Below are 23,306 nucleotides of genomic sequence, written 5' to 3'. Positions count from 1 at the left end.
TTTTTTTTTTTTTTAAAGCATAAACCAGTGACAAATTAAATCCGTTTCAACACCGGACCAAAAAGGGAATTGCTTCAGTGGATAGCTAAAATATTTCATCTTGTGTTTTGGGAAGTGAATATTAAAATCTGTGGTCTGCCATTCTCCTCCACAGGCTAGACTCCCCAGCAGGCAGTAAGAGGGAATTTATTGCTAATATGGAGATTTAATCAGGAGGTGGCAACCAAAGCCAGTGCAGATGAGGACCTCCAACAGCACACTGAAATGAAAACATTTTGCTTTTCAATTCAGGTGATTCAGTTTCCAGTTTTAATGCCAAACTAGCCTACTGGCAGTTACGTCTCTTAGACTTGAAGGGTCTAATATTTGGTTTTCAATATCCAAGGTAGTTGCCTGTTTTTTTCCTCCGGGGAGCAACTCAAGCCACCAGTCTTAGGCACTGGTCATAGACCGTGGTCTAGCCTTAGACTAGTCATTAGGCATACAGTGCTAGAACGAGATGAATCCTATCCCCCATGTTCAATCAAAACCAGTTCATTGTTGCAAAGCGATTTGAACCTGATGTTTATCAGTCACCATCTATACACAATAACTCATAAATAATGCCTATTATATCATAAAAATGCTATTACAAAGAGGAATGGTAGTGTATTTTAAGGCGTATCTCTTACTTCTGCTTTCTAGCATCTACCCCAAATAAGATGCTAACAGAAGAGTACTGGATCAGATGATAAGATTCTTTCAATCATTTACTAAGTAATGGCTTGTATACCACGACACAAATAGATTACTTTTGCCTGTGTATAAAATTCTGCTTTCCTTAAACATAAGCTTAGACCAGCATTTTCCGAAGAATTGCCCTGTACTTTTTAAAATACGTGCAGTAAAATCTTCCGTGTAAAACATTCATTATGTAAAATATGACAATAACAATAAATCAGTTGTCCTGTGCGTTGCTCGGATCTGTAATAAAATTATGTACCTTGAATAATGCAGCAAGCCCATAAATTTTTATAGGGCTTTACAAGCCTCTGAAGAGTAATTCACATATACTTCTCTTTTTCTCCCTAACTCGGGAAATGTGCCTATGCTCACATGCTAGTCCAGGAGACAAACAATTAAAGACACATATCCCGCTGGTTACAGTCTGATTCTATTCATGACGTTAAAGCACTGGTGAATTTAGCCCAGAGATTTGTATCTTTTAAAAGAAGAGAAACATTTTTAACACAGGTGGCATCTGGTCTTACCCTCTTCAGGCAACTGCAAATCCTCAGAGATCTGAGGCAGAAAGATACCTTTTGCTTGTTTGATTTCTTTACTGATTCAAAGAACGAGCAAACCCCTGGGCTCAAATTACAACATAAAACATCTCAGAGAAACTGTACTAAAATAACACTGAACGTCATGTGGTGGAAAATGAAATTCAGTTTTGTACACACAAGCTTAAGAAAATGGAATATGCTCACCAGGAGGCAAAAAAAGGAGGCAACATGATATTTTGCCTAGGAGGGGTGCTATAAGGCTTAAAGGTCATTAATGAAAAACAGAGGTGCTGTTGCTAAGTCAGTAGTCATACAGTAAGCGCCCTCCTCTCTGCCATGGGAAGCATGCTGTTCTATTTTGTTGTGGTTTGTGGTTTTGTTTTTTTTTTAAATGGAAATGAAAAAAACCTGCAACTTCTTAAACAGCTCTGCCTCTACATGAACTAATTTACATGTCCTACATCACTATCCAGCAAATTCAGAGCTGCATTCAAGACCTTGTCAACACCGAGAATATACCCACAAAGTAACGAGCTACGTTCAAAAATATTAACCTTACAGACTGAAGTCCCTGCTGGTGAATATCATCATCTCCCTCCAGAAACATAAGCCTTTTACCCAGTTCTTACAGGTACATCATAAAAGTGAAAATACTCAGCCAGACAACACCAGCCAGATCTTGAATAATGAATAAGACAGCAGCACACTTTTCTGCCATCCTCCTTTTCAAAACAGTCACAGAATAATACATCAGAGCATCATTTGAAATGGATGAAGCAGAGAAGTGTGCTGGGTCCTGAATAATACTTGAATAATACTACAAACAAGAGGTGACTACTGCTTAATTTCTAACAGTAGAAATATTTCAGGCAACAAGTGGTAACAATTCCAACAATCCCGTTATTAGAGTTCGTAGGAAGGCATGTTCACTGTCTCACCTCTGATGCAGCTTCTTGTTTTGCAAAGCTGAAACTTTTTCACTGCTTAGGTTTAAAAACAAACAAAAACACAGCTGAGGAAGACACGGGGTCTCCTGTTAACCTTTCTATTTATCTTCATAAAGGTAGCATTACTTTTAAAGTAACAGTTATGAAGAAAAATTGCTTCACTGAGATCATCTTACATTGTGTTCTTTTTCTAGATTAGACAGATTTCCTTTGTCAACTGATGATCTATACATATCACTTGGCACTAGGGTGTCACACAACCTCTTATTTTACTTTTTCCCCACTAATTTCTTTCCTAATTCCCCCGCAGACAAAATCAGAAAACCAACACAAGTTACACTGCCGGCTGGGTGCTCTTCAGCATGGGAGCATCTTCAAAAAGGAAAGCTGCAGCTGAACAAACTATTGCACATAGGGATAAGGCACCTGGGCGGTATATCAGCACCGTATACCACACAGGTAGATCTAAGCACAAACTTTTTCAAGCTTCAAAGAAGAGAGGAAATTATGAAGTCCATTCTTAGGTACCAAGACTGTTTAATGTTTTCCCAGTATAGTAAACCAAATGGAAGTCCAAATGCATCCAGCTAAATGCCATCTAAGCCTCTGTGACTGTTTGCTAATGCTTGGCTCAGAGGTCCACAGTCAAACAGGACAAAAAAAAAAAAGAATCACAGAGAGACAGAGAAAATTTAGATCGGGCAGATTTTTTTTAAGAAATGAAGAATTATTTTTTTTTCCTAACAAAGTTTATTGAAATACCCTCTGTTTCTTCTTCCCCGCATCTTCACCTGACACAGGAAAAAGCAGAAGAAATTGAGGCAGGCATAAGACTATTATTAAAAAGCAAGCAGCCAAATTAACTGGCGCTTATAACAAAGAGGCTGCTTCACAATTCACCTCTTGGCATTCTCAGCCTGCTCCACAATGGTCAGGTTGATGTGGAGGAAACCTGAAGCACAGCACCAGTTGTTAATTACTCAGAGCCAGCGCTCTGAAGGCAAAAGCAAGTTAACCTACAAAAAAATGAAACCTATTTCTGCTCAGCCAAACATTCCTTAATTTTCAGAGGGGGTACACAAGAATTTTTAAGCTGTACCTGCAACATACAGAACGGGTACTGAATGTTCACAGGGAGGCACATTGCTAAGACAATTCAATTAATAAAATAAAAATAAATTAAGCAACTAGTTACTGTTAAAGATTTTCAGGGCAAGCAGCAAATGTAAAGCTTTAAAGCTTCAGACTATGAAATGAACTCCTTGATTTCTTTAACTCGGGGGGGGGGGGGGGGGGGGGGGGAGAAAAAATTGGCATCTGAGTGGCTAGATATATGAACCGTTGAATTATTTTATCATAATAGCAAATACAAAGAGTGCAATGACTTTTACCGAAAAACACTGTGAACACACACTTCATCCAGCTTTAGTATTCCATTTTATTAAAAACTTGGCCCACATTCCCTCTCCAATACGTGGATTTTTTTCCCCCTTCATGTACTTTGGTTATGTATTAGTGTGACCTACTGAAGTTGAGAGAGTAATAGAGGTACAAAGCTGGCAGCAGAGAAATGACGTTCAGGTCCATTATTCTTAGTTATATTCCTGTAAGGAATAACTGACAAGTTTGTCAGTACATCAAATATGTGCGGGGTGCTGAGCTGCAGTAAAGGTTGTGTTTGCAGTGTTTTGGTGGCAGCCAGCACTTACAGCCTCTCGGAGGGATGAGCTGGAAGAGAAGGGGAGCTAAGCCCTCTTACTCTTCTCAAAGCCCACCAAAATCTGCCACGGGCTCTCCCACCACACGCAGTAGGCAGGATTCAGATCACACCCAGCACAAAGGTCTCTTTCTTTAGCATCACGTGGTGGATAAAGGACAATTTTGTCCATTGGTGGAAGAAAATCTACAGCTCAGAGTTTGCAGTACAAACTTTGCAGTCATTTGAACCCAGCTGTTTAGCACGACATGGTCTGGGTGAAGAGCGGCCACTTGCTCTGGGAGAGCAAACACTTCCCTGCTGCTGCGTGTGGTTAGCGGGAGTTGGCACCGACATGGCTCTCCGCGACTGCAACAGGCATCGCAGTCAGGGTCGTTAAAAACGGATCAGTTATCAGCAACGCTCACAGCACAGTGCCGGAATACGGGACGTGCCGTTATAATGCCACTCGTAAAACAAATCTGGCAGGATGTCAAGGGTGCCCACTTTAACGGGTTACACCAATCATGTTGTTACCAACCAAGCAAACTACGTCTTTGCAGAAGAGGAAAATCAAAGCGGCTTAGACGTTTTGGGGAGTTAGCTACAACAGACAGACCTGGTCCATGGTGGTTATGGAGCGGGGAGGACAGGGAGAGTTATTCTGGTGATACAGAGGAGCTGAAAGTAAGAACAGATGAAGCAGGAAAGCGGTTGGGTATTTTCCTTCTTCTGAAAGGTTTCTCAGCTGACAAGAGAAGAACCTGTTAACAACTGCTCAACTGGCATTTCACCTAAATTGCATGAATATGGAAGACGACGAATGGACACATAAAAGCAACACTGTAGGTGAATCAAAAGCAAGCGAACATTTCAGAGAAGAGACTCTGCAAACTATTATCTACGTTTCTTTTGTCACAAAAAGCAAACACAGGTTGACTTACATGCCTTAGTTAGAAGGTCTTTAAGATCTACTCTGTTTTATTCCAGTTGCATGTTGACCTCATTAGCATAGTTTGAGAGCATTCCAGGGGAGTATTAATAATGTGACTAATATCTGTCAAGACATGTTGGGTTCTCAGGGATTTTAATGGACCAATTTATATGCTTTTGCATTAATTAAAAAGTTTGCATTGTTTATTCCATGTGGAATCAGCAAGACCAATGGACAGCTAAATCCAAAATTTCAGGGAGAGAAGCTGGGATCTTCAGAACAGACATTGTCATGTAAATCCACACATAACACATTTTGCAAGTGTTTATGCTTTTAAATAGTACATGATCATTCCAGCTTCTTCTCTTAAAGATTAGTATATTTGATTATAGCTAATGTTTTCACAGTAATTTAGTGGATGCATAAATTTAAGAAATGTCCTAGACATCATTAGCTGACTGAAAGAAAGATTCACAATTACATCAGTCAGACATGGTATCACTGTTGACTAATTCTGCAACTAGTGAAGAGCCACTGAATTAAAGTGATTTTATTTCTCACAAGAAGTAATCCTAAAAAACACGTGCTAGCATTGAAATTATGAAGTCCTTGAACATAGCCTTTGTGCTCTCCTTTGTACATATTCAAAGAAAGATTCACCTCCTTTAATAAAATCCAGACCACAACCTGCCTGCAGAACACTTCCAATGATCCCCAATCTACATCAAAGCTTATAAGTAAGGACAGCACAGGGACCGTGTGACTGAGGTATGCACTACCACATGCATTTAACTTTCACCAAACAACAGCTCCACAGCACTGGAAGTGGCTGAAGTTTCATCAAATAAAAGCTCTTGTTCTACCGTAAAACATGTTATCCCAGGCAGTCAGGTTTCCACAGCTCTTGGTATCATTATTTGCTCAGTTGAAGCTAGGAAGCCTATGCTTCTTACTGTGATGATTAAAAAAAAGGAATACACACTAGAAAAAACATTACAAACCTGTTATTTATATGATCTGCCAAATTTCTGATTGCTCTGAACTTAATGGAAAAGCTACCATTGACTTCAATGAATCCAATATTTTATTAGACACCGTGCACTGCTATTCTGTTTTCTGGTAAGAGATGTTCATTATGCTTATTGCTTCTGTTGGGAATGCAACAGAAATGAGGAACATTATATTTAAATCAAAGCAAACTGAAATAGGGCAGGCGTTTAAAAATATCTTAACCACCTACAGAGCTACTGAGAAGTAAAATATTAATACGGAGAACATAAATGCATACAACTAAATTCAAACAATGCAAAGCAAACAACCGTGTCAAGATGAAGTGCCAGGACAGAAAAAATTGAATTCATTTCAAAAGAACCAAATTAATTTACAGGCACAGTGAAAGAGAGGTGTTTAAAGTATTGGAGGTCATCTGCATCTTTATCTACGCTATTTAGGCTATTATGGTTTCGCAGAAAAAAGCAAACTCCTCGTACCTCTGCTCCCCTTTTCTGCAAGTTTGGCTTATCCAAAGGGCTTGGCCAAAACTCTCCTTTTAAATTGCATGCCCACTAGGTAACAGGGGGTGTGAGACTCTCCTTGCCAAGATCAAAATCATCACTGGGCCTGAAAGTCTCTCCCTAACACCTGTCAAATTTTGATGAGGCTTTGTGAGGGACTAGTGTTCCCCACACGCACCATCTCATTCAGACTTCCCTGGTGGTACCTTGGTAGCCAAAATGTAACTACAGCATGAATTTTAATTAACTTCCACTTCAATGCTGATGGATATTCAGGGATTTCAACACTGGTTAGTGTCTTAAACAGTATGAGCAGTTAAAATAACTATTCTCTGAAAAACAGAAAACAAAAAAAAAAGGTTCCAAATGGAAAAAACTTCAAAAATGTTTTTGTCTTTTTCAACCCAAAATGTGATATTTTCACTGTGGGCAAACAGCAGCTCTTTATTTAATTTTGTTGAAACTGGTTTTAAAATCACACAGCGTGCACTGCCTCCAGGGGACTGTGTATCTGACCCTGAGCTCCCAAGCGGACCATGCACCAGAGTGGGATTTTGTTGCTGCCGTTTTAATTCAGTGTGTTCTAGAGACCAAATATTTAAAATTAGATTGAACTGATCAAAAATAAAAATATTTCACTTCTATTTTCCCAGGGACACTTTCATTTTTATAGAACACTCATCTTTTCTAGCAAAAATATTGTTCTAATGGAAGATTTCTGGCCAGTTCCAAAAGCTAATTGGTCTGCAGAAAGGGAGACAGTAAAAAACCAAAACAAAGCAATGCCAGGTCCGTCCATGGCAAACAGTGAGGACTAACATCTTTCCTCTACTTTTCTTGTCCAAATAAAAGAAGAAAATATTTCCAAAAACTTTTTTGGAGAAGACCTGGAGAGAGGCACAAGCCAATTTCAAAAGCACCAGCCAGAACTGATGCAGTAATATCCTTATCTGCTCTCTTTCACCCCTGTGCATTTCTCATTTCAACAATCTTAATTTACTTTCCACAGATAATGCTTTAAGTGAAAATTAATACCACTGCTTAATGATTAAAGCGATTAGCCACCTTGCACTTTCTCAGTGTGCAGCTGATTAATTAAGTACATTGATTACAGAGAAAAATAAACGCTGCGGACAACGTGTGGTCTTTAGCTTGCAAAGCGAGCGTCTTTGGCACCATCTCACACTGCTTGCACACCAGGCATGCATTTAACTTGAAGATTATCCCTTTCAGGTAGTTCTCATATAGAATAAAGCTGGAAACTTTTTGTAGCATTCATTGCTCTGAAAACAATCTCGGGCAAACGCCACTACAATATGTCAGCATCTTTCTGATTCTAAAGGAATTGTGCTTGGAGGATATTTTATCGCCAGTATAAATCAGTGCGTCTCCCTGAAGAGGCCAACATCAGTGGAGCAGTGCCAGCTCCAGCTGTATAGATGGTGCTAAGCACCAAGCCCCAGAAGTTGCCAAGCACATTCAGGGTCCAGATCTCTCATAACGGGCTTTAGCAAAGCAGTTAGCATGACATCTTTCAGTGTGAGAAATCCACTTTTCAGCTGCAAACACAGCTCTGTATGTGACACAAATCATCTCTCCTTAAGGCAATCACTTCTCCTTCACAAGCTGCAACCTCCTTTGCAGAAAAAGCCTCTTTCTATGCTCTCTGACCATATGAAATGATCCAGAGGAGAAACAATCTTCAAATTCTTTTTGCTGTTCCATCTTTTTAATTGAGTTGAAAGCTAGAAAGCTTTGATAACATCTATGATTACAAAACATTTTTATCTTTCACGAAGCAAGAAGACACTGACATCTCCTTTACACAGCTCCACGGCTTCTCTCTCCCGTTAGCAGTGCCCATATTATGTAGCTATAAGGCAGAGAAGAGGAACTATACAGTCATCTTATTTAGACTGCAGCACACGAGCTCCACTGTAACAAGTACCTGCAAGAACAGCTACTGTCAGGAGCAGGGGAGGAGGAGAGGACTGCTTGCGGGACCCCATTATGTTTTCCAAGATGTGAAGCATTTTCTGTATGTGGTAAATGCAGCACAGCCTTCCAAGTACGCAGAGAACCTCATTTGCGTGGTTGATCTTATCAGAGGAGGCATCATCTCTTTTTCAGCCTTTCATATGTTCAGAGAAAAAAAAAAAAACCAAGACTGCACAGAACAGAGGGGTGAGCCCAGAAGCTGATCCTGCACAGAATAACAGGAAAAAAATCGCCAAGTCTGAAACAGATAACTTCATTTTCTTCCCAGTAACTTCTAATTTATGCCGGTGAAACTTCATTGTCTTGCACGTCTTGAATGATCATCTTCTAAATGCTAAAACCAGCCTCCTAGCTGTCAGAAGCCAGCTGAGCAGCATAAACAGCCCAACAGAAGGCCATCAGTTTCGGTTGCTAAGGCATCACTCAGCCTGGCATTGAAACACTTGATCCATCCTTCTATCCTGGCAAAAAAGAGGTTTCATTTTGTCTCAACAATTTCTTGATGAAATTTCTGCCACGATCTACTTTAACAGCATCCATCAAACCGTCTGCTTACTAGATTTTCAGTGTTAGTAGAAGGATGTTTGTGAATTTATCCCAGTTTTTTGGTTGATAATTTTTAATTGTTATGCTAGTGCTTATTTTAGAAAACCTATTAGCAAAAAACCCAACCCCAAAGCAACACCAAAAACCCAAATAAAATCAAACAATCTAAAATCCAATTAGTGCTGAAACATCTGAAACAGTTTATTCTGTCCCCTATTTTGTGATAATGTAAGCATTATTTCAACATTGCAATTAAAAATAGGTACTAGCATCAATGGCCAGCATGCAGAGTTTGCCCATAAAATACCTTTGATGTATTAGCAGTAAAGCTTTATTGACATTAAGTGTCTAGTGCACGTGCTCAATAACCCTTTGAAATGCAGTAAGAAAGGGCCGTGTAACTGTCTCAGGCTCTTTTGAAAATCATGCCGTACGAACTGGATCTCATAAAGGTAACTGAAATCATTCGGTGACACCAGGGAAGGATGAACCTGACTCTGCTATGCATTGGCTTTACGTTCCATTTGGATCCCCTGGGCTGATATTAATGCCAGTGCAGAGACACTCGGAGCTTTTCAAGGTCTTCAGAGGGTTTCCAACACACTTCTGTCTTGGAAGGGCAACGTTTTTCTCGCCACCAGTTAGAGGTGAACTCTGTTTGACTTGGGCAACTACCTCAGCTGGGATTTCTGTGGGGCAATCATCAGGGTCAAGTCAGCACGGTTCACCTAATATGCAGCCCTTGTTACTTCACTCATAGGAGTCTTTCTCACTCAGATGCCGTATCTTGGAGAAGTCAGTCCTGAAAATTTCTGGCTTTGTACGTACAGTCTGAATTGAAAGAAAACCATGGAGTATATTAGGCTTCAGCTTTTTAATTATCAGTTCATAATGAAGGGTTCTCTTTGTGGCAAAACAGTAATTTCCTGAAGGCTGAACCTCTGCAGGGTTTCCAAGGCTTGGAAGAAAGTATCGATCGTTTCACAATGAGTCTCTCTGCATTCATGGTGCAGAATGGAAAATTCCAGCTTTGCCATAACCCCCTGATCCCAGAAAAGCAAGTAGTTATACTGCAGCGAGCTGGGAGGGGGTGCTGGGAGAGCAGGCACACTCCTTTCCACGTATACGAAGCGCATGAAAAAAGAAATGGATGATTCAAGCAGTAAAGCTCAGAAACTGCAAAGAAAAATATGGATAGAGTGCACTCCATATGATAGGTCATAGTTCAGCAGTTTTTAGGAGAAAATACAAAATGTTTTTTTCTTTAGAAAGGTCGCTCTCTTCCATGACCCCCCATTTTGTCTAAGTGCTAACCCCCATTAAACTATTCAAGCAAGAAAACCAGCAAGTCAAAAACATAAAAGCCAAATTAAACTGAGTAATCAAAGCCAAGTTTTTATACTTGAAAATGCTCTAGTGCCAAAAACACCACCTTTGAGAGAATTTCTAATTGTTCCCAATTTTCCAAGCAAGATGTACAGACATTGCCAGGGTATGCAGGCATTTACACACTTGAGAAACATAAACTGTAGGCTTTTAATTTCCTAAAAATAGACGGTATAACTTAAAAGAAAGCTGCCCCAAAATGCAAATGTCATGAAATACCAAACGTGTGGTAAAGGAACTGTACAAGGGTGACTGCAATTGCTATGCCAGCCCGATTCAAGTTAACAACTCGTTCCCAAGAGACTTGTTTCATCGCATTTTTAGGTCTAAACTGATGTTTCCTTCAGATGAATTTAAGTCCTTGTCTTTAGTTCATGTCCAAATTACTGCCTACTGGGAAAAAAGGCCCCTGTGGTCTCTGAGACACAGAAGACGCTGTCAGAGCAGGATCTCCCAGAACTCTAGGAGGCCTGCACAGCCTTGCAGCGGGAGGAGGAGAGGCGGAGTGCAGGTGAACCAAGCCCTGCCACCGCTGTGCTGCACTTGGGCGAGGGAGGAGACGGCAGAATTTAGCAGCGGGAGCAGGAGTCAACCTTGCCCTTCAGCCAGCCACCTCTCAGATACAGCAACTGCAGCCGGCTCTGCGCGAGGAGGTGCCAGCACCTCTTACTGGTTACCGAGTTTACCCTTTTACTGGTTACCTTGCACATAACGTGCTAATTTGTCAGCACGTTTCCTTGCGGTGGCCTCTGGTATATTCAGCACGGAATTAAAAGTGAACCTTAGGCAAAAAAGATGAAGTATACAAACTCAAGCTTTTTTTTTTTTCTCCTCTCCCCCCCCCATGCTGTGACAGCCTAGAACCACAGATTTCATGTGATAGCTCATATTTTTGTATTTCTGTATGAAAAACATTGGGGTGGTATCTCCTTTAAGACTGTGATCTTTCAGATGGGGTTTCTGCTGCTCCTTTAATGACTGTTTTACCAATCACTTGTTCCTCAGTCTTTTCTCCCCTGTGTCTGGCTGTTGATCTGCCCTGCACAAGCCTTGCCTAATTCTGCATTTTGCATTGGCCAAACAATCTTCTTTTGTCCCTCCACAGCCTCATCACTGCTCCACTACTGGACCACTCCTTGCTTGGACAAAGTAATTCCTACACAAACTTTTTCAGATTCTCATCTCAAGATCAGTCTCCTCACAAGTCTTTCATGACTGCCATTAAAGGTTTGTTGTCCCCATATCCAGACAGCTTTTTTTCTCTCCAATTTTCATCCCAAAATTTCTTTTCTGAACTCTCAGATTTCTCTCCAGCTCTACTATTTTCCGATTTCTAGCATCATGCCTGTGCACTGTCATTCTCTGTGTCATTTTCCATTAATTTCCAGAATACTCACTATTGTCACTCTAAACACAATACATTGCTGCTAAGCCTGACAAATATTTATCCATCAAACATAAAATATTTTTAAGAATTAAAAGAGAAAACACTGTATTACTGAGAAATCTATTTTTGGTTTCTGGGCATGATCCTAGGTTCATTGTTAACAACAGAACTGTTCCTATTTGACATTATGTCAGATACGGTGTACAGACTTTTTGCTTGTTTACTTGAAACATGATTTTTAGAATCAGAATATTCCCACATACTTTGTCCATGCCTGCTGCTGAAAAGTGAGTAAAGAGCGCATCCTTTGCCCACATCATATGCTAGAACATACACACGGAGCACAATTCCTGCAAAGAAAAATGCTGCCTTTTACAAACGTCTTTATATCTATCAATTTATGGGAACATCCTACTGAGTTGTTCCTCTTGGGAGAGAACTTTGCAGTCAGGGCACAGGGATTAATTAGCTGCTATCAAGTTATTAAGCCAGTTCATAAGGAGTGAAACTGGCTATCCTGCACTTTACCCCTGCGGTCAGCTATTTCCCAAATTCCTTGTCCAAAGTAAACACCTTCTATACCCATTTACCCTCTACCAAATGTGCTTTGCCACTTGCAACAACAAACAGATTTTCATCCCGTGTGTTACTATTTTCCAAACTGCAAGTACGTAAAAATAATTGTCTTACTCTTTCTCATTTTGGAGCTGTTCTATCTGAAGAGCTCATGTTTTTACCAAAATTTCCATTTGTCTTTATTCTTTTCATTTAATTGCGATTGCAATCTAAACCACATTGCTCAGCTGAAGAAGCCTGGGCTTCCCTCAGGAAGCCACCAACTGCAGGAGAAGAGCAAGACCTAAAAGCAGAGACACTGCAACCCCCCCAGTAAGGAGCCACAGCTTCCTGACACCCGTTACCCAACGCACTGCTGCAGGCACAGTGCGAGAGCAGCGTACCACAAGGCAACCTACAGTCCATGGGTGCTGGGAGCCCTTGTAGACGCCTGGAGAAAGAAGTGCTAGTGTCAACGGTGGGTTGGGGTGAGCCTGGAAGAATTAAGATAAAAATTCTCTAGTCCGAAGGTCTGAAGCCTGAGGTAGGTTTGAGGAACAATCAATTGACACAGCGTGCGCTGAGAATACACAATCTGCCCTGCACATGCTTTGAAGCACTGGATCAAATCATCTGTTATAAAGGCATTAAGCTGTTCCTGGAGGTTTCACAGGCTAATACATGCCTTGCCACAGCCCACGGCTCCGTGGCCCTCCAAGTGACAGGTGCATTCTGCATCTTAATAGCAGGATTTAGAGCCAATTCCCAGGTTACTCATTTCTGTCCTAAATCCAATATTGCAAGCTGCAGCTTATTTAACGTGAGGTAGCACTGTCATTCCTCCACCAAGAGCCTTGTCACCTTTCCATTCCTTGCACAGGCAGTCCCATTTTCACTCTGCTTCTTTCAATGTGAAATGTATCATCTGTAAGATCAGCAGTTCATCCGTACTGTTTTTCCACTCATTATTTAAAATTTTGTAGCAGAGGGACTATAACAATAAGAAAATCCACATTTTACAGAAAAGGTCAACATGCACTTACGTAATTTGATGCAAGATCAGGATGCAGATAATCAATTCCTGCAATAAAATAATGACAGAAGAGAAACCAAAGGTTAAGAGTTTCAAAAAAGATTTTCTAATGATCACAGAATAAGATTCCTTTGCAACCAGAGGAAAATGATCATGGCAAATAATGCAACTGATTGAAGTGAGATTCCAGTTTTTAAATGTGGACTTTTAAACTGGTTTACCATTTCTGATGCAGTCCCAACTAGAAGTTTTTGATCATTTATGTTGAAATTCAGGTGCCAATTGAAAAGGTGAGCTCAGTGACAAAATTTATTGACCTGGTTTGTAGACTAGATCATATTTACTTACTAAGATTAGTTTAAATCACGATTTATCTTTATACAAGTTCTATCATCTCAAAGCATACCAAAACTAACAGGATCAGTAAGCACTGAGTCAGTACAGGATATAAAAAGGAGTATTTTTAACCACTGAAAATTGTAAACTAAGTAGACAGAAAATTAGCTAAGCTAGACTTGGGGAAATCACTAAGGCAAACATTTTGAATTATGTGTATGAAAGAGAACTTTTAATGTTGGATTAGACCATTATAGCAAATATCTGAGCATAGGCTCCACACCTTGGTAGTGTGCTAAAGATTGTAACAGGGCGGTGATGCAGAATATACTTATTCTAATGCATGGTATCTTTCTACCTACGGCAAGTATACAAATCCCAGTGGATGGTGTAACGGAAGCAGCAGATCTACACTCAAATGAGATAAGCTGACCTATTACATATCCAGTTAAAACATGCAAAGGAACAGCCACCAATCTTATGTTATATTTTGATCGTTACTTTGCCCTGTGTCTCCAACTACCACACTATTATATGCCCAATTTTATCTGCAAGGAGAATGACGTATTACCGCGGTTACTCTGATGAAACGACTATCTCCCATTACGTAGGGTCCTTAGCGCTAGATATGCATGAAGACACCCTTGTATCTGTGGAGGGCCTTATTGATCGAAATGGTAGATGGACAACAAAATTCTCAATGAAGAATCATGTTATTCAGGTGCTCTCTTCCAGACTTACTGGAAGTGAGTATAAAACAAATTATTCCCTTCTCTAAAAGCTGTATCTGATGGGCCAACAGCTTTATTTCACCTGAAGCTCAAAATAGTTTGTCATCATCCCCATCACAGTCATGCCTAGCTGTTCTGAAAGCTAAGTTCTGCCTCTGTGGGATCAGTGAAATTGTGATTTCTCATGACATCACATGAGAGACCATCTCTCACATGAGATTGATCTCTCATCAACATACAGATGTCTGAGTCTACTTTCTTACTTCCACAAAAACCTTGTCTTAGGAGTAAGCAGATGAGGAAGAGAAATAAGTGAGGACAGATCTCAGTTGACCCTAGAAAACATATGTGGATCCAGACATTTTATTTACTTATTTTTAATATTATTCAGTCACCATAACAGGAAAACATCCAAAATTTAGCCCAAAGAAAAGTGTTGAGAGACTGCACAGAATTTCTATACTTCAGCGAGGAACCCGTGAGTAAAACAGCTGCGACTTCAACTGCACCTTTTATCTTCATCTTCCCTGAACTTAGCCTCAAATTAGCAATATATTTAATATGCAGGTCTTTATTGACATTCAGCATGAAAGTGTTTAATTATTTCAGCTGTCAAGTATGACTTTGAGAATAATGTAACCCAGAAAACATTTTCTGAAGTACTTTTTGCACAGCAATTACATCCCCCCGTCAGTGCCTACAGAAGTCACGGGGAGTGTTTCCTTTGGCTTAATGGCCATTACAGTGTGCCCTGGAAGATATCTGAGCGATAATTGCAAACTATTTTAATGCTTGGATATCCATGCTTCAGTATCCCCAGTGAAGTCTTTGTAACATATTTTCCCTGAAGATCTCAAAGTCTTTATGGAGGCTGGTAGTCTCACCACTATAAGCAATCCGTTATTACTTTTTAATCTTTTTTTGACTTTGATTACATGGAAAAAGCTACTTAAATTAATTAGCATGCAGTCTTCACTTACCATCATCCATAATTCCTATGGTAACTCCCTTCCCCGTGTATCCCAGCTCCCATGCTTCAGCTACATTAAGGTCAAGTCCAGGAGTCCCATCTGCTTGACCAGTGTTAATCTAATACATCAGTGAAAAAGGAAGAATAGCTTTTTTTACTTGATAGACACACTTCCACAGCCACTGAATTTTGCTTTATATCTTTGCATGTATCTTTGGTATGGAAAATATATCCCATTTGCTTTGGAGTACACATCTGTACATAATCACATCAACTGCAACAATGCAGTGGTAAAACAAGACAAAACAAAACAAAAAAAAACCCAAACAAACCAAAAAAGCAAACCAACCCTGGGTAAATTCACTTCTTCGTGGTTTACAAGATTTGATTAAACACTGAATCTTTTGGACCCAAAAAAGGACTTTTCTACTTAAGCATGTCAGGGCAGTGGGTCAATCCAGGCAGAAGTTAGACCAATCGATTTTACAGAGAACTTTTTTATGAGCAGGAAATGTTTTTTTTCTTGAAAGCCGGGATCTACTGAAATTCATGACCACTGGGTTTAGCACCAGAAACAACTTCTTTGATAACCAAGTTAGCCCTTCTTTAAGCAGGAAAGTTCCCTAGATGAACTTCAAGGGTCCTTTCCAGCCTTGTGTGTGTGTGATTCTATGGTTCTGCAGTACGGGCAATCCCCAGTATCTGCTGGCATTACTCATGTTCACCAACAACATCTACAGATTTCTCAAGTTCCATCAGAAAAATAATATGGCTTTTGCTGTTCCAGAATTTTTTTCCATTTTGCGTCAGACACATCTTATTTCAAAACACATTTTACTGTACTTCATCATCTAAAAAACGTATAGCTTCATAACAATTTTGTTATTTTTATCACTGCAACATTTTGATTGAAGTACCAGAAAGAAGTGAATTAATCCACACTTTAGTTTATCATCTCATCAAGGATGAAGTCCCATTAATGCTAATGTGCCCTCATTCATCTGAAAACTCATCTTAGGGGAGAAAAAAAAAACCAACACCAAACAACAAACCAGCCATATTGGATGGATTCATAAAACACAAGAAATGGATTAAAAGGAAAGAGCACAAGAAACACTATTCTTAAGCAGAAAGACCCTTCTTAAGTTAACAAGGCAGTACTGCATTTACTAAGTATTTCATCATAAATAGGTTGCAACATTAAAACTGACCAAAATTACTTTATCAACTTTTTAAATAGAAAAATATCATTTTGGCTACTTTTATGTAAAAATTTAATTTTTCTTTTATGACTAAAGACGTCTCCCTATAAAATATGACACATTAAAAATGAAACAATTTAGCAAAATATTAATTTCTTTTGACACTAGCTTAAGCCAAAATCCATCAGTTTTCAGATGTTCTGCTTTTGATAGAAGAAAACCAATTAATATTCAAATTTCCATAAGAAAAGAAAAACCTCAACTTTTCCTAGCCATTGCACTAGAACTTTTTGTTATAATTCTATAACAATATTTTACCTGGCAACAGCTCAAAGACATGATTCATATGCAGTTTTAGGGGTCACATCAGCACACCAGGAATGCCCACAGGACACCAATACAGTTCTCTTTCAAGCCTTCTAAGGATCTTTCCGTTGACTGAAATGAAATTTAGCTCTTGAAATGTGCCGGGTCTTCCCAGCATAAAAGAGGTACAATTAAAAACAACAGGACAGAGCCTCGGATCCATTCCCAAGTTGTTGCGACATATCTGGAAAGAACTCTTGCAAAACATTGCAACAGCACAAAAGGGCTTGAATGCCAGTTATTTAGTTATGATTACCGTGATTTTCTTTCAAAACTTACCAGGTACCATTGCTTCGCAAATAAAGGATCGTTCATGTTGATATCAATGTCATTGATGTCTCTATATCCTCGCTTCTTTCTGCTGAAGCCTTCCTGTTGCACAGCTTTCTTTACCTGGAAGGGTTAATTTTTACATCTTTAGCTCAACATTCTTAACCACAGATACAAAGATTTTTTTTTAGCCTTGTTTTGATGACAGATAAGGATTATGAAATCACATGATTTGTGTCCGTGTCATTCATTTGCAAATTCTAAACCTGTGGCTGATTTCAGTCAAAATTTGCAAAGATGTAGAGAGCTCAAGGACTACTACAGTGGCTATGTGGGAGAGAGCACCCAGAAGCGTCCTATCTGGAGGAAAGCTACCGCTTGAACGTGTTTTAGATACCTGAGAATCTGCATAAAAAAGATTCAGGTATCATTAGTGTCATGGATCTTCCTGCCATACTTTTCTTTTTCATAGCCACCAATATAAAAACATTGTTGTTATTAGAAGCTAAAATTATTTAACTAATTCCCAATATGTCACTGTTCCAAGCTACAAGCATTAGATAAAATGAAGATGCAGGCCTCAACCACGCTTATTCTTCAAATTTTTCTCCAGGGCATTTTCAGAGTATTAGATAGCCTTTCCTTCCAAAGAGATTTGCTGGGAGAAGAATATCTGGGGTTGTGTGCTTTCAGCACACTCCTGAGGTTCTCAAAAACGTCTTGTAGAGCAATCTACTTTCAGGGATTATCCTTGCAATAAATAAGTGATAAATAAATACATTGGCAAGAAAAACTAAATGGCAAAAAAGCCACTAAACTGACCAGACTGGCTAAAGTATAAGATATAAAAACACTGGTTATGAAACACAAGTCACCACAGTTTTTTAGAGATCCTTTCCTTTATGATCAGTAAACCCACAAAAACATTTAACTAAGCACTGTAGAAAACAAGAAAAGTTAGACACACAAATATCTTTGGAGGCAGGAACCACAAAGGTCAGACCATAATCATCTTATTTGTACCCACGTAAAAGAGCACTCCTAAAGGAGATCACTGACGGTTGCAATTGTTATAATATGTGCTAACATATTCCTAGACCTTGCAGAAGTGCTGTCAAGTTTGGCATACTCTTTTTGTACTCTTTAGCCTAACACCTGGAACCAAGACAGCCTAAGTCCCAGCATTTAATTCAAAATAAAAAAAAAAGAAAAAAAGAAGAAGAAGATTAAAATCTAGCCCTCTTGATCAAAGAGGAATGCTTTAAAACATGAACTGAGTACACCTTGAGGTGCAGCAAGAAGGCAGCAAACCCCCTAACATTTCCTTAGTCATTTTCTTGAAAAAAATGCATGGTTATTAAATAAATCTAGTAACTCAGAGAACCACTTCTACATGTGTGGCTTTGGCATTTCTGATTAAGACGACGTATACAGGAGTCACACCGCTGTGTCGCAGTAACTCACATAGCGTCAGTCAAAATCAACAGAGGAGAAATCCATCCAAAGGCTAAATCAGATCTTATGTCAGTTGAGTCATTCTTGGAGGTGTCCTTCTGTCTCCGTTAATTAAAGCTGGAGCCTCAAAAGACAGTGCTCAGTGAGGTGTCTAAGGCTGAGATGAAACTGGGATCCAAGTGATGGGGGCTAAAAGCTATTTTCTTCACAGCTATATTGCTTCATTATAACCCTGAAATCCTAATACCAATTCATAGTGAGCAGGATGGGGCAATGTGCCCTGAAAAGGCAGTATCAAATGTTTCTAAAAATCTACTTGTATCAACACTAACTCCTTAACTAAAGGTACCAAGTGATAAAACATTGAATTGGTAGGTGCTTTCACTTACACATGTGTTTCCATTACTCGTGCAGGTTCATTAAAAGCAGAGCAGATTGAAAAGAAAGAAAAAACCTAATATAAAATAAGCTGGAAAGAGGACAGTGATTAAGTAGGACCCACACTAGGTGTACTTAGTGGCGCCAGGTATCTCAACAGAGTTACAAAAGGTATAAGCACACTGTTTGATACCTCTAAGATAAGGCTCAGTGATGCCATGGAGACAACAGAGCAATCACCTGTCATTATGCCTTCCTCCGTTACCACCCCTGCCTCTCTGCTTGCGACTGCAAACCCCGAGCTTGTCACCACAGAAAATAATTATGAACAGAAGCCAGCCCTCACTTAGAGGGATGCCAGAGAAAAAGATTTCATGTGTTTGCGCTCCCACGCAAGCTTGCTGGCTCTGCAGGACCTGCTGCATTAAGGCACTGAATTAGGATTTAGTACAAAAGGATTTCTACTAATTAAAAAGCAATGCTTCGGAGCCCTGGCTTTTCTTTAAGACAACCCAGAGGAAGTGGGGGAGCAATTTGCAGAAATAGCACAGGCTGGTTTCCCTCTTCAGAATCATCTCATTTGTCTGATTTGTTCCATCTTCACAATAAAATATAATTTATTTTTTGTATTATATTATATTACATTATAGTATAATTTCCTGAGACAAGGAAATATACCCCTCAAGGAGGTATAACCTTCTCTGAACTAAAACCACTCTGTAGGCTGTTTTCTGAATATTTCACATGGAGAAAAGGCATACAGGCTGCTACCATCCACAGAGGTAACAGTCTCAGAAATTCTCTTTTTCACTCCAGCAACAAGGGGGTTCTCCTCATGTTCAGTCATGATGGTAACTTAGACAATCGCATCCAGAAAAGATTAGGCTCTTCAGTCATGAAATGAATTGAAAGGTTTGGGTAAGGCCTTGGTAGCTTCTCACTTACATAAGCTACAAATTGCCTCATTCAGTTGCCTTGTATAACCTAGCACGAAGTAAGAACTTGCCTTTCTCCTGATGAAAATGTTTCTAGAAAACAATGATCCCAAGATCAGATAACACCTATATATTCCAGAAAAAAAATCCCAATAGAACAAACTTATCATTGGAAAAGAATGATACAAAACCAATTATTTGAGTGGAGGATTGCCCATTTAGGGCTGCAGATAGCTGACTCAGGACCCCTAGTCTTCTTGCCAACTGGGTATCTGCATTAGAAAAATGGTGTTTTTTCCAGAGCTGGAAACTTGTGCCTTCATATCTAGTCTAGATCAGGAGAGGGACCGCATCTGATTCTGCTTCTATCTTATGGTTTTCTTCTTAAAGAAGAGCAGGCCTCCCTGTGACATCAGCAACATAAATGCATTAAGTATTACGTCGCAGGTAATAAGTTTCAAAAACACATACAAGAGAAAACATCTTTGCATGTGCAATGGTAGAAGATCATTGGAAAACATGCTGATCTTACAACAGCCATAATCCCATGCGCTTGTGTCAAGTTCAGACCTGGAATCCAGCCCTCAACCCAATGCACAGTGCAACCTCATGCCATCTCTTAAATGTTTGTTTCTCTAACTGAAGCAAGAAAAACAGCGTTCCTAACACTCAGGCTTCTGGTGACAGCATCTCTAAATGATTTGAGCCTATGAAGGATGATACTTATTAGAACCTAGTGAAGGAACAAGATATTCTTACTAAAATAGCACGAATTTTACTGTCTCAAAATTAGGCTTATTTATCAGCAATAACAGCTTTTTGTTTATTTCATTCTTAATTCATTTATTCCTTCTTCATTAGGACACAGGATTAAAGTAGAGAGCAAAATCTGAGCATCTACCTTATTAGCATGTTACTAAATCATGTAAAAGTTCCTAGCCATGCTGTCATCAGAATGAAGGTCACGTATCAAAGAAGGTAGCCCATGGATGGCAACATCCTTACAAGGAAAAAAGATTCAAGTATTGATTTTTAATATACTTGTACTTATGCATGGTGCATAAAGTCACTTGGATGATAATAAACCAGCAGGATACTGATGCAGAACAAATTAACAAAATAATCAATTGACTGCAATACTGCCCCGGGAGGGCCAGAAACCGCAGCACTCTAACTGTGCTCTATGCTCCTGTGAATGCCAAGATAATCAGCTCCTCGTTCTGATGGAACAGGGTTAATTGTACTGGTGAGCTCCTGCAGTTAAATGACTCTGTTATACTGAGCATAAATGACAGATTTACTAAATTATACCAGCGAGTGCACAGAAGTGGAACAGTACACACAACCCCGAACCTCAAGAATCAAGAACTTCAGAACGGGAGAATTGGGGCCAAATTCCAGAGGAAAACGGCAGTCCCACTGATGACATCTAGTAGGCATGGCTTTCATGGCTTTTTAAAAAGAAAACATAGCAGTGAGATGATCAACCAAAGGAAGCAGTGGTTCTTTTTTCTCTAAAGCCTCAGGGTCAACACGTCTGCTCCTGAAGGTGAAGAAAGAAGTTGGAAACCGATAGCCTGTATTGCTGAAGAAGTCAGGCTGATGGCTGGACTTGGGCCCTATGAATTGTACTGAAGATCAGTCTCCCATGAAGGTGGTTTGGAACAGTGCGTCCAGATGCACAAAGGCATCATCAAATAAACCACCTTCAACTAGTAGAAAGCTGTCCCAACTGCTCCTGTCATTAATTTCTGATATCCAAAGAAACATGATGGCAACAGAAGATGGAGGCAGAGAAGTTCAAGTGAGCCAGAGTGATACACACACCTAACTCTCTTTAAAAAGAGAGAATTGGATATCAAGCACCAACAGCAACTTTTCGGGGTCCTACCCACAAACGACAACCCCTCTGCTCCCAAACCCCGCACAGAGTTAATATGTGACTGTGTCTTTTTCACCTCTGATTTCTGTCTTAATAAACAGAAAGATATTTAATTTTATTATCCACTCCATCCACGTAACATAAAAGAGTTATGGCTATTAGGAGGCTGGAGGTGCACGGACCCCATTCAGAGTACACACTCATCACCTCTGTTGTCCCACAGCTGCTTGCTGGTAAGAAGCTCTGAAGATGTCAGAGAGGAGCACCCATCTCACTTTCTTCTACATTTTTGTTAAAGCCCTAAAGCAACCATGGGGTTGTATGACTTTCCACAACAAAATAAAAGGAATAATGCTGACTGTCCTCACTAGTGTGAGGAAAGTACAGACCTACTTGAACTGTAACTAAAGTCAAATGAACTGAACAAAACTAAATCACTTTTAAATGGCAACGGGGACAGCTCATTTCTGCTATGAACTGATAACCTGGGGTGGTGAGGCTGCTAGACGCCATCCAGCCATAGCAATGCAGAAAACTGATGCCTTTTGTCTTAACATAGCTGGGTCCATCTGCTTGATTTCAAACTTTCTGAGCCTGTTTCAAGGCCCAGAAAGAAGGAGCAGTGATGTCAGGGGGTTTGCAAGTGTCACGGACGATCCAATATTTATTAATCAAATGACAACTGCTCTTCTCGAGCAAGCTAATAACTTTCAAAGGTTCTCATGGATCTCTCCATGCATAGCAACCCTCTTGTCAACCACAGGTGTCTCTGGCAGATTATTCCTAACAGAGTCTCCAAGTGCCTCTTATACCTGTATCCATTAATCCCTGGGGAGTTTTCTGTACAGGGACTCTTTCCCCAAGCTATCTTGCCACTCCTTGGTAGGTGCAGTTAGAGCCACTACAGCAAAGACATAGCAGACGTTGAAGCACAAAGCCTTTGAAACAAAGTTTATCATCACAACCTTCCCCGCCATTTCTAAGCAAAGCATACACGAAGAAAATTGTTCTCAATTTGAAAGACTTCATGAAAGTAAAAATGCATCTCTTTCCATTAAAATACCTGTATCACTCTTGGTTTATATATTTTTAAATGGCTATTTTCATAATTACAAGAATAGACAGCATGAGAATTGCTTTGATTTCTAGGGAAAGTCATGTCCTCTGTAAAATATGTCCATTTTTCATTGTTCTCAGCCTTCCTTCTACCTTGCTGTTTGTCTTTTATTCTGTTACTAGTTGAAACAGTATCACTGAATATCAAGGACATCAGTCCTAGTCTTCCCCTTTCTCTAACCAGCCCCATTTGCCTCCACAAACACTACTAAGTTTATATAGACCATCAGCAGATACTAAAGCCTCTGGACACTTACGCTATCCCCAGACATCCCTCTTGGGACATCTTCTCAGCTTTCCTTGACTCCACCTTGTGCTCATCAAACATCTTTCCCCTCCCTCTGGATATGATATTGCAAAAATGCCACACTCCCAGTAGAATAAACCAGGGACAAAATAAAAAT

The 23,306-nt window shown here is 39.7% G+C and overlaps 1 protein-coding gene across 1 annotated transcript in view; it reads right to left on the bottom strand.

Annotated features, from left to right (window-relative positions):
- The window catches only part of PCSK2 (proprotein convertase subtilisin/kexin type 2), a gene marked incomplete at its 5' end in the record, with an annotated part of 108,389 nt that overhangs the window by 38,572 nt on the left and 46,511 nt on the right, over positions 1-23,306 (bottom strand). Inside the window, 3 exons of the mRNA XM_082306263.1 lie at positions 13,272-13,309; positions 15,309-15,417; positions 17,146-17,259. Of these exons, the coding sequence (XP_082162389.1) occupies positions 13,272-13,309; positions 15,309-15,417; positions 17,146-17,259 (261 nt within the window). The remainder of the gene's footprint in view (positions 1-13,271; positions 13,310-15,308; positions 15,418-17,145; positions 17,260-23,306) is intronic.

This window comes from Platalea leucorodia, assembly GCF_965183815.1.
Source record: "Platalea leucorodia genome assembly, chromosome: 3".
NCBI classification, from domain to species: domain Eukaryota; kingdom Metazoa; phylum Chordata; class Aves; order Pelecaniformes; family Threskiornithidae; genus Platalea; species Platalea leucorodia.
This window is presented reverse-complemented; position numbering and strand designations above follow the sequence as displayed.